General features: G+C 48.7%; 1 protein-coding gene across 2 annotated transcripts in view; it reads right to left on the reverse strand.

The window, feature by feature from the left end:
• The window catches only part of LOC144147403 (lachesin-like), a 164,723-nt gene that overhangs the window by 28,227 nt on the left and 123,562 nt on the right, over positions 1-12,934 (reverse strand). For both annotated transcript variants that reach the window (XM_077679527.1, XM_077679528.1), the window contains one exon: positions 7,412-7,619. In XM_077679527.1, coding sequence (XP_077535653.1) covers positions 7,412-7,619 — 208 coding nt within the window. The remainder of the gene's footprint in view (positions 1-7,411; positions 7,620-12,934) is intronic.

Consider the following 12,934-nt stretch of genomic DNA (forward strand, 5'->3'; position numbering starts at 1 on the left):
GTTCCTCAGAACAATCGCCGAAAATACCCCCAAAAAGTCGCCACATTGACGTGAATGTTTGTAAAGGATCCAGAAAAGACGCCCTTTTCCACAAGGCGATGCTAGTGAGCGCATTTTGATTACATTCGCGCAAAAAGCGCACAGCAGGAAAACGGCTGTTTTCTATTTCTTTTGTTGTTGTTGGCTTGGATCAGATGAATGTTTTTTTTGTTTCTGTGCCCAACGCTTTATTTTGTTTGTACACAGTCACAAATGTGTATTAGGATGTTTAGGAGGGTCACAACGTGGGTAATTTCTTCAGGTTGCATGGCACAGATTTCATTCTTCACAAATTGGCTTTAGTTATGGCTGCGTACAACAAGGTGCACATCAGGAGTGTGCGTTGTTTATTTACATGCAAATACAATGAGAGGGCTTGTGGTACGCCACCGCGAAACAGTGCAGACAACGTTATCCAGTGTACACGAAGTACGCGTGGCCAGCGTACGCGTGGCCGAAATCCACGCTGACATCTCCTTCTCTGGAATTCTTCGTAGGTACAACAGTTAGGGGGGGATTGACCAACGTAACTGTCAGGTATCGCAGCCCAAGAATACCATTTGCTTCAGGCGCTGGTACATTTATCTCATAAACGATGCCATCTTGATCTGAGCCGTGAATTTGCCGAATGTCGTCAGGCGCCAGAGCCATCAGTTGAAGGAGTGGCCACTCAAGCTGAAGACATTCATTACCAGCATATCAGAAAGATTGCTCTCCACAGGAGAGGCGCCAAGAGGACCGCCGACCAGTCCTTCTCTTTCCGTGAAGAAGGCGAAGGTCTCGCCCAGTCGTCCCAGAGGCGACGTTCGAAGATACGAGGGTAAGGCATCTTCCACTTGTGACAAGCAAGCGACTTCGATGCAGGAGGTGTGTACCAAGCGCTGTCACGCTTAGCACAGTTGTGTACACGAAATGCAATGTCAATCTCCGCCTGAACACGCAACGCAACTGCTTCTTCAAATACCACAAGCCAATTCTGCAGCTGGCAAGTTGATAGCATAAGAGCCCACGGTATCTTACATTATGCGTTTAATAATTTTTGATTGGTTTGAAATTTCATTTTGGTTTTTGCATAAATGAAGTCACATTAGCCCTGAGTAAAAAAGACATCCCCCTCGCGAGGGGCACGATCAAATGCACAGCATTTCCGAGGGGGTGCGCCGGCAAGTCGTATCTCTTGATCGCGGGACCCGTGTCGCCATCTTTTGGAAGCGCGGGACAACTTGTGGCGCTTTCGAAACAAACGAGAAATGAGTGAAGGATATAAGGCGCGTTCGGTGCATCGAAATCTGTGTCGGTTTCGTGGCTCGGTCGGTTGTGCGCCGGGCACCTTGCGTTCCGCCCGCGGCGTCATGGGTTCGAAACCGGGCGCCGGAAACTGTTATTTCTTCCTGGCTGCGGACGCGGACTACGACAAGGCGCGCTTGCGGACTACGACAGCGCACGCCAACGCCGCGTGACATTGTGAGTTACTAAAATGCTATGCATTTAAAAAACGGGCGTCGTTTTGAAACTACGGGGTAGCGCCATGCAAATGCATGTGTTCTGGGGTTGGGGCCGTCGCTTTGGGGTTCTCTGCAGGTATAGAATGAGCCGCAGAAAAGCGCTGTGGAAAGGGCGCGACGCGACACCCACTGCCCCCCCGTCGTTTCACTTGTCGCTTCGCGCTCTTGCCACAGCGCTTTTCTGCAGCTCATTCTACCTGCAGAGAACCCCAAAGCGACGGCCCCAACCCCAGAACACATGCATTTGCATGGCGCTACCCCGTAGTTTCAAAACGACGCCCGTTTTTTAGAGAATTCGGCCCCAGGGCACTATGGAAGTTGGTCGTCATGCCGGGCATCACATACGGGAACGCCGTGCTCTGTCTGTCCTCGGGCACCCGCGAGTTCCTGGAACGGTGCCTGCGATGGGTGAGGCGACTGGCACTGGGCACCCATGGGCAGTGTACGACGGAGGCGGTGCAGGGGGATATGGGGTAGTCCACTTTCGCAGCGAGAGAAGCGGTGGCGAAGGCGAGCTGCTTCCTCAAGCGTGACAGCGCCGGCAGCTGCGTCGTCGAGTGTGACAGCGCCAGCGGGGTCTTCCGATCAGCAGGCAAACCAGAACAGGCCCAGGTGCCGTGTTCACCAAAACTCTGGGAACATTTGTACGCTCATCGTTTCAGTTGTGGAGGTCAATCGAGTTTTCCTGGATCCGCTCTCATCTCCGGTGGCCAAGGGCATAGGCACAATCATTGACCTTGTATTGCCTCTCCCCACTCTATGGCGATAGGAGCTGTGGCGCCAAAATCTCTGGAGATGCGGAACAAGGGCACTGTGTTTCAATGGAATGCTTGCGGTCTTCGGAGCCGCCTTCCGGACTTCCCACGGTTCATATAGCAGCACCGCTTTCCAATCATCGCAATATCAGAGTCACGGTTACGCGCAAACATTCGTCTCTCTGGCTACACTGTTCTTTAGTCTAGAATAGGTGAGGCTCTTTCAAGAGTTCTGCTCGCGATCAGGAACGACCTGACCTACATGGAGCATACCTTGCCTCCAGATGACACAAACGAGTATGTCACAGCGACTATTAAAATTTATTCGCAGCAGTTTACCCTTATCGCGGCATACATCCCACCTGATGCTGCATTTAACGTGGATCGTCTCCAGCACATTGTACGGTCGACACCGGCACCGCACGTGTTAACTGGACATTTTAACGCGCACCACCCCTCCTGGGGCAGCATTAAGACCACAGTTAGAGGCAGGCGCCTCTTCGACACGGCTTTCCGTAACGGTTTGACTGTGATTAATACCGGTGAACCCACGTCTAGCCGAGGTGCAGTATCGAGCACACTCGATGTCACCATGGTCTCCCTCGGACTGTCATGTAAGGCCCAGTGGTACGTAGACATCGAGTCACATGGAAACGATCACCTGCCTACAGATATCTTGCTTGATGGTCTATGCGGAGGGCCATTCAATCGACAAATTCGTTGCCCGGACTGGTCTCTATATTCTGCTCTTATTGAGGAGCTCGATGGGAACTTGGAATCGTACAGCGACCTAATAGCCGCCATGACACGGGCGAAAGGTTCCTGTATGAAGTTTTTTCTTGTACCCTCGACGTTCTGTGTGGCCGACGCGGAGTATCAAAGGCTCCGCGCGGTGCGTCGCAGGGCTGAAAGGCGTGCTCGCAAAATGCGAAGATCCGAAGATATACAAGCCGCTAGACGCGCACAGAGGCACGAACGGCGACATATGAAGAAATTGGTTCAGCGGGAATGGCAACCTTTCTCCTCAAAACTAGACCCGTGAAAACCTCTTACGGGGATTTGGAACTTAGTACGTAGCCTACGGGCACCGCCTACTGCTCTGCACCCTTTCTACTCTATCGCTTTGCGACAGAACCGCCGTGATCTAGTTGTCGCTGAAGAATTATGCGCCAAGGTCACAGCCTTGTCGGCTCCAATCTTACCTGCCAGCCTGACAACTAACTCTCTGCCCTCTACAAATCTGACCGTTACGGACAAGCCATTCACAATGGCAGAACTACTTGCTGTCTTGTCTTTCGTAAACAACGCTTCTGCCCCGGGTCCAGATAGCATCAGCTATGCAGCTTTGTCGCACCTTGGAGACAGGGCTAAGCGCTTCCTTCTCGGCACATACAACCACAGCTGGGAAACTGGCCGCCTCAAACCCACTGGAAACGCGGTCGCCTTGTTCCTGTACTCAAACGCGGCAAAATCCCTAGGGAAATTGAATCTTACGGGCCCATTGCACTCCTGAGCTGCGTGGGGAAGCTGATGGACAAAATGGCCCTTGGTCGCCTAGACTGGGACTTGACAAAGTGGAACGTGTATGCCCCACATATGACTGAATTCAGACTGTCTCGCAGCAGCATCGACAACGTGCTTGCCATTCTCAGCGACATAAAGAGTGCAAAATCCCAGCGTCTCATCACCTTAGCAGGGTTCATCGACATTAAAGCAGCGTTTGACGGTGTGGCACATGAGGCAATAAGATCTGCGTTAGAGTCGGTAGGCATCGGAAGTCGCATGTATGCGTGGATATCTGATTATCTGTCTGACAGATCTGTCTTTATGTCCACGAAGGACGGCGAAACAGCATCTCGCAATGTCACGCGAGGTGTGCCACAGGGCGGCATTTTAAGCCCAACCCTATTTAATATCAGCCTCATTGGAATTGAGAAGTGCGTGCCTCACGCTGTTGAAATGTCGCTTTATGCCGATATCTGTATCTGGAGCCCTGGTCGAAACAGGCGAGTTTTACGAGCTCGCCTTCAAAAAGCAATCAATTCAATAGCAGACTTTTTGACCAGACGCGTCTTCTAATCTCGGCTAGCAAATGTGCGGCAATAGCCTTCACCAGGCGTGATGTCTCCCGCTATTATCTTTCAGCGGCAGGGGTGGCTATACCCTTCGTGGACTCCCACCGATTAGTAGGCGTAACACTTGACAAGTCGCTGACGTGGTCCCCTCACGTTCGTCTCCTGAAGGAGAAGCTGGGCTCCTTTGCTCAGGTTTTACGCATGCTCAGGAATACACAGCACTCTGCGAAGGACTGCTCCGATACAGCCTCGCAGCACTCGGCCCTCTTTCCAAGGCCAACACAAGGCTGTTTGAAAGTATGCAGGCCCGAGCTCTGCGGTTTTGTCTTGGCCTTCCGAAGACAACTTCTACGCTGGGGCCCTACGAGAGTCAAGGCACTTCTTAACCAGTGCACTGGTCTAACAGGAGCAACTTCGCTACATTTCCGGTTGGCGACTAGTGCCCATGGACATCCGCTGAGCTCTAGCTCCGCCTTAGAGGTGCAAGACACTACCACCCTTGTGTCAGAAGTACCCTGCGCCGTTTCATCTCCCGCCCTGGATGTACTCCCCCTGGCGAATTGTCACCACAGTACCGGACATCAGCAATAAGTCAAGGTTGTCAATTCCAGCTCTAAAGTACTTCACTCTAGAGCACATGTGGAATTGCTACCGTAACCACAAGCACATCTACACCGATGCATCGGTAATGGCCACTTCATCTGCGATTGGAATCTGGGTTCCATCGACGCGGACAACAATTGCGGCCAGGTTGAGCCACAAAACAACATCGACAACCTCAGAACTTGCTGCCTTGCGCTCCGCTTTGCAGTACATTATTGGGCGAGAACCTTCTGTGTGGGTGATTTTCACAGATTCACGGGCGGCGCTTCAACAACTGGCATCATTTCCGCGCAAACAACTGGCCCACGAAATACACACCCTGCATACACAGGCTGCCAGCTTGCTTCACGAGGTAGTGTTACAATGGCTACGTGGACATTGTGGGGTGAATGGGAATGTGGTGGCCGACGAAGCAGCTTGCGCGGCCCACACCCAATCTAGTGTCATCATCCCGATTCCTTTCTCTCGACGTGACGCCGCGACACTTGCGTACTCCGGGGCCCGGCAGTTACAATGGATGGACGGATCAAACAATCATCAGCCGTTGTACAGAATTGATCCCGCCTGCAGTTTCCGAATACCGCGTGGCCTGGGAAAGCGCAACGAAGCAGTTGTTCACCGCATCCGCCTCAACATCGCTTCTACCGGTCATTACTTGTACAAGATGCGCCGAGTGGCCTCCACTCACTGTCACGTATGCAGTGTTCATGAGGACATAGAACATTTACTGTGTGTGTGTCCCTGTTACGACACCCCACGGATAACCTTGAAGACGACCTTGGGACTGCGTGCTGATGCACCACTGAAACTTTGCGACGCCATTGGCCCATGGCAGTCAACTGCCGCGGCAACACGGAGTACACGGCCCTTGGTGTCATTTATCCGTGACTCCGGCCTCAACGAAACCCTGTGAACGTTTGCCTTAACTATATCCTTGTGCATGTGCTGTGTGCGCGATCCTGCGTCTGTCAGTTTCTGTGTGCTCATTTGGATTTGCAGTGTCTGTATGAGTTTTTGTGTCTTCGTTTCCTGTCACTTTCGCACCTCACATGTTCTTGTGGAGTAGCAAGCCAAGCCCGCTGCCAGGCTGAATTCTCCTCAGCATTAAAGGCATTCCTTCCTTCCTTCCTTCCTAAAGCCCAAGCCGCATGTTTCCGGTGCACCTTCGTTGTTACCAAATTTTTTTACTATAGCATATTACAGCGTCTACACAGCGGAGGGGATTACCGTGAGTTATAAATGTTTCAGTTCATTTTCGACTACAGGTAAACCTGGATATAAGGAAGTTGACAAATGTTCGCAAGTTTTTTGTTACACTAAGGTTTTCGTTATATGCAGGTTTCGAGTTAAGGCTCGCGTTAATGAAGCAGAAAAGAAACCAAAATGCTAGGCATCAATGGTGGTGAACTCCCCCTTAAATGATTTATTTCGCAGTGAAAACTGCGTGATTTACACCTGCAGCTTTCTAATGAAATTAGTCACTACACGGTACTCCAAAGAAGACAGCTCACTTACCCCCATATTCGCAAACGTAACGTAAGTATCACTGTTGCCGTTTGGCACTTTTTGGTGCCTTAACCCGTTTCAAGGACCGCAGTATATGCTGAACGGACCTTTTCCGCGAACTTGATTCTCTTTGACGACCTCAAAATTATTGATTGGACTTCGCTACAATACGGATAACGTTCCGGGATGCGCCCTTCTTTTTTCTCGCCATCGGAGACGGCATTTAAAATTGCGAGCTTGTCTTCAAAAGACGAGACTTTTCGTTTTCTGACAGGAGAACTCATTACCGACGAACCGACACTGCATATAGCAGTGTAGATGCGTGACTACACTCCGACAGACAGGCCTAGCACCTAAGAGACACCGCACTGATACTGGAAACGCACGGTGTGGGCCAAGTTCGCTAAATTAGGGCATTTATCCAGCCGATTTTTCAGAAAAAGTGCAAGAAACAATGGCTAATCAGCGTAGCGAATTCATTACATCAAGGTTAACCATCGCAACGCCTTCGTCACATAAAGGTCGCAAATACATGTGTTTAGTGGGTCTAGCAATAGGGAATTGAAAAACTTTGTTAAATCCAGGAATTCGTTAAGCAGAGGTTTGTTACAAAAAGGTTCGACTGTAGTAAATTTGTCAAGCGGCCGAGATTTTGTGGACAAGAAAAAACTTGAAGAGTTCCGGCGCTGTCGGCATTTTTATACTTAGCAGCAGTACCCATGTAGAATTGTATTTTTCCTTTTGTTCGAACATAAATCGCTTGTCCTGGTTCAGCAACCTCCAGTAAAATGAAGTCTAAAGGGTGGTAGGACCTAAAGAAGAACACGTGTACGCCGCTTCACTTTTTTTTCCTATTCCGCGCAGAGAAAGTGTGACGAATGGTTATACATCGTCACAGAGGAGCCATTAGTGCATGCGTCGAACTCACCGAGCACGTCGAGGTAGCCAACCTGGCTCATCATGGGCGACGTGTTGATCTGGCACATGTATCCGCCGCGGTCGGACTCCTGGACGTTTCGGATGTGGAGCACGAAGTGCCGGTTGTCGCTGGTGCTCAGCGAGATGCGGTAGTTGCGGCTGATCACCTGCTGGTGGATGCTCAGGATGCCCTTGTCCTCCACCTTGATCCACGCGGGCTGCGCACGAAACGGGAAGCTTGGCCTAAGCACGCGGCATTCGCCCGGATCCCAACCATGAGGCAGAGATAATTAGAAGGGTAAGAATGGGGTGGAGTGCATTCGGCAGACATTCTCATATAATGAGTGGCAGCCTACCATTGTCCCTGAAGAAAGCCTCTCTCTCTCTTTCAATCGCGGTTTCTTTTTGTGTTCTCTACCATCTTCCATCTTTCAAGTTTTATTGCTCCCTGAATTTTATATATATATATATATATATATATATATATATATATATATATATATATATATATATATATATATATATATATATATATATATATATATATATATATATATATATATATATATATATATATATATAGAGAGAGAGAGAGAGAGAGAGAGAGAAATAGCGCAGACTTTGAGAGGAGGTTGAGAGCAATGAATCAATGTAGGTGGACAGCCAAAGTTTCTAGGTATACCTATACATGAAAAGCGTGGACACGCAGTGGCAAAACCAGACTAGAAGACTAGCGATGAAATACGGAAACAACAGTGGAGAATTCAAGACAGCCAAAATAACCAAAAAATAGGCAAGGCAGATAGAAACGAATAAATGGAAAGGAAAAAAATGGGAGCTAAAACTCCGTTAGAGATGTACAGGGCTGAGAAATTAGTCATCAGAAAGGAAAATTTCTACGATAATCCCAAAGGCAGTGTTTTGTTTCTTGAGGCAAGAGTAGGTTGCTTGCGAACTAAGAGGTTTGTGGGGAAGTATGCCCAAAATTATGGGGTATGCGTGGTCTGCGGAAAAGAAACGGAAAGTAAGCGGCACACAGTGTTAGAATGCGAGGGTATCCATCCAAATCTATAGAGAAATATTCGGCTTACAGAAGCCCTAGGATTTAAGGGTAGCACAGACGGAGTCAACTTCAAGGCTGTCGAGGCGACGAAAAGAAGATTAGAATGCTGCTGGACGAAAAGCAGAGAGGGGAATATTGCTCAGGACAGCTACCACCTGTAACAGGAAAAATAAGTATTTTGTGCCTAATAAAGTTTTTGCGCCTGTCCTAGGAGCAGCGCTAGTATTAAACGAAGAGTGTAAAACATAGGTATGTTAGTTTCTTTTTAGTTTTTTTGGTAAAATGACGCGTCATCACTCTGCTACAAAGGGGATACCACTATCAATCATCATCATTATCAGCAGCAGCAGCAGCACCAGAAAGGAAGGGAGGGTGGGAGAAAAGGAGGGAGGAAGGGGGTAGAGAGAATACTTTGTAGAAGGTAGCGGCCTCAGACCTCTGCCAACGTTTCAACAAAAGGACTTGTCTTTCTTTCAAGGCATCCTATATACTAGAGAGGTAGAGATAGAGAGACAGAGAGAGAGAGAGAAAGAGAGAGATTGTGTGAGTGAGGGCACAAATGGGGACAGGAAACTAGATATGTCACAGAAGATTATCCACGTAGAAAAGACAGTTCACCAATTAGTTCGACTGGGATTTCGATGGAAACACGAAACAACGCTCACTGCCGCAAACGATGTCCAGCAGCTCCCAAGAGTCTGGAAGTGCAATCCCGCACGCGCTGACTCAGCGGTGCAGTTACAGCGAGTGAACTACTGGTGCTACGAGGGGCCCGCGGCCAAGCCACCCATAAGAGAGACGTCATTAGTGACAGCACCGCTGCTGGTTTTATTCTCCTAGCAAGCTGGCCATCGTCAAGACCCGAAACGACCATCGTCGTGCCTACCCTTATGTTCGATTGAAATTCTAGTTGCCTATATATTTCACGAAGGGGCGCCCGAGTACTGTTTCATTTGCGGCCGGGGTCCGTCCCCGCAGCCGCCGTAAGCCCCTCTCACAGCTGGCGGCGCGGTACGATCGAAATGCGATCGGACACGGAATTGATCACGGCAGCGCTGCGACGACGACAATGCTCAGTTCGGACACAACGACAGATGTGCCTCACGTCGAAGATACGATGCTTCCTGCCAGGTTTGGCCACAAATGGTTACTACGTCGTTTTCTGTGGAGCTTGTGAATGATTAATGGGACCAAGCCTTGTGGGTGGTGACCGGGGGAAGTGCTGAAGTCACGAAATCCACCGCAGTTCGGAAGATCATGGACTAAAATATGGGTTCTCATTTTCCTTTGTGTCATTCGGCACTTGTTTACTTGCCTAGTTACACGTCGTATCGTTAAGGCAGCAGGTCACACATAAATCGATAAGAAAATGCCCGCGTATCTGCTCCTTTCGTCGCAAATGTCGCCGAAAGACGATAGTCGACTGGCGCCCCTGCCAAGTAAAGGCCTCCCTCCTCCTTCCCGCTCACCTCTCACGCTGTTCCTTTCCCGTCTCGTTCCTCCCAAGGTAACACGCTAGATGTCTGCTCAAGTGAATTTAAATTTACCGCGTTCTACTGCTCCGAGTTGGGTGTCTCGTTGCCAGCGCTGCTGTACGGTGGAGACGCACGTGAATTGAGGCCCCTACTACACCATTTATAGAAGCACGATGCCCTACTGCACGAGCGTTCCAAGCGGAACGTGGATCCCATCCAGTGGAACGTTTCGTTGCTATTGCCGTTTGATTTCTTAAATGCCGCCAGGAGGTAGCGCTGGCAACAGAATGCGACAGTTTTCTGCCGTTGCTGTAGTATTTCATTTGCTATCGCAAAAATCAAGCATACGTAAACCTTTTAGTAAAGGAACGTTGCAAAAATCACTCATGTATTGGTTTTCTGCCTCACATTCGCGTAATGTATTGTTCTTGTTCAACAATGTTGACAAGTATGAAAACTAACACTGGACTTAGACGTTTAGATTTGGCTGTGGGTATATAAGACTATTGCGCAGAATTTTCTTCTTTTCGGCAGGGTGGCTGAATCGCGTAACAGACAGACAGACAGACAGACAGACAGAAATTTCTGCGTTTAAGTAACTTAAGAAAGTCTATCGTCTTTAAAATTGTGTGAATGATATGAGCGATATTCCGCAAGTGAAAACATTTCCCTGAACTTCCCGTTGAGGAATTGGCATATAGTGCATAGCGTTTATGGTTGAATTTGGGCGATTCAGTCCAGTTTTGGTTGCATGTTTACTATTCCAAGAGAAATTTGTACAGAACAAATAGCTCCAGAAGAATAAACACATCAGAATAAATAACTATAACTTTTGGGTGAGCTATTCAACTTAAGCTACAGCGCAATAAACGAGGACAAGTGTAATACGCAAAAGTGCTGATGGTCAACTGGTTTCTTGACGCGATTTTTCAACGTTTTAAGGGCCTTGTTAGCTGACATTTAAAATAACCTGAAAGCTATTGTCGCTCCTAGTATCGGCGATGAAAATTTAGCTATACTTTTCAACATTTCGCGACTTTCAACATTCATTTAGACAAATTGAGGCAGTAACTCACAGTAGCACGCTTCACAAGATTGTTGTTTAAACGCGACCCATTTTATTTTACTTTGCTTAGTTGTTATCGTAAACTTGTTACCGCCCGCCGTCCTGCAACCCCCCCACCCTCCTCCCTCGCGCTAAATATATAACAATATGTAATGCTAAAGCCATATCGTGCTAAATCTTTCCTTTAACGATCCGATGTGGAAATTTCTGCATTTTCGCCTATTTCAAGGGCATGATTAAATTCGTACCGGGAGATATTATGTCATGCAGGCCCAATTTGCTTTGTTTCCACATCGTTGTTATGCCACACAGAGTCTGTCAGTACCCAAATTCTTCGAACTGCCTCACAAAGAATAGAAGCGGCAAACTTGTTCTGTTGCGACACTGGTGGTTGTGCACAGCGCAAGCGATGGGTAGATACTTGAAAGAAGGCACCAAAAGAGCGCCGACTGCAGACTAAAGGTTTTATTCCTTGGCACGCAGCGTACAAATCATTGCAGTCATTCTTTCTTATTTATTTTCCTTTAACAGCGAAGTTCTTTAACAAATCGTAATTTTTCGTGTCCACAGTTAAAAATACCAAGAAATTGCCGTGCGCTGGACGCGGGCCTCGCGCGACCGTTCGGCAGTTAACAAAACCAAGAAAGCGCGTGGCGCTTGTGTGTGCGTGCATCCCGACGACCGCCCATAGTCCTCTACGCACGTTCGTCAAGCGAATCATATCTACTTAGTGCTATTGGCCAAGATTGCGGCGACCGCCCGGCAGGTAAAAAAGCCAAGAAAATGCCGAGCACTAGTGCGTGCGTGCCTCGCGGCGACCACCCAGCGTCCCCGGCGCAAGTTTGTCAAGTTAAGCATACCCACTTATGGCGATTGGCCATGGTTGGCAAGAAAACTCCAGCGTTCGCCGTAATCGTGGCAACATTTGCTCAGAACGAGAATGACACGTCATAGCGAACGCCCCTTCAAGGTGATGTCCAATGATTGTAACTTCAAAGGAACAATGAGTTACAGGGAAAATGATGAAGTAAAGGTCGTTTCGGCAGCGAAAAAGCAAATCGGTAGACATCCTGGACTTCAACCTTTGTGATAATCGTGAAGATTGCGTACAGCTTCGCTACCTGCAAGTCTTAAGGCCCGTTCACACTTGCGACGAAGCGACGCGACAAAGCGACGAAGGCGAAAGCGAGCGCCACCCTTGCTGTTCACACTTGCACGCGACATCGAGCGACGGGCGACGACTATTTTTTGCTTTTCTTGTTATTGTCTCGCGCTCGGAGTGAGACTTCACGGGAGCTTCGCCGCTTGTGGAGACACAGCATCCGGGTACTTTGGCAGGATATGACGTCAGGAAGTCTCGCCTCCTGCTTCCGCTTCAAAAGCGACGGCGCGACGGAGGCGACAAAATTTGGTCGAGACCGATCGCTTTCGTCGCGCGACGGAAACGATGAAAGGCGGCGAAAGCGACAGAAATTTCCGTCGCTTTCATCGCTTTCGCTCGCTTTCGTCGCTAGTGTGAACGTGCCTTTACGCGTTAGTGTGAGCTTCCTTCGTTTGTATTATGGATATTCGTTTTAGCACTTAACCAGGGGGGTAAAGCGAGCTCCGAGACCGTACGAATCGTGGGCGCTGACATGATACAATTCCCATGGTTGCCAGATGAATTGTATTCAGCCTTCTAAAAAGTTCTGCCGTAATTATTTAACTAATACAAAGAACTGAAGCAGAATAATTACAAATTATTGCCTCAGTAATTAAAACCGGCTTAATAAAAAACGTTTAGTGTAATTAAGCTCTAATTAGCGAAGAAAGAGTAAGTGCGTAGTTCAGTTTTGGTTTCGATTTTTTTTAAGTGTGCTAGAAAGTGGCGAGGCCCTTGCGCCTGACTTGCGCAGTATGTGTGTGTGTGCAGTCTCCGGCTCAGATCTT

Source organism: Haemaphysalis longicornis, unplaced genomic scaffold, assembly GCF_048455015.1.
Source record: "Haemaphysalis longicornis isolate Haplotype H1 unplaced genomic scaffold, Haemaphysalis longicornis Haplotype H1 scaffold_7, whole genome shotgun sequence".
Classification (NCBI taxonomy): domain Eukaryota; kingdom Metazoa; phylum Arthropoda; class Arachnida; order Ixodida; family Ixodidae; genus Haemaphysalis; species Haemaphysalis longicornis.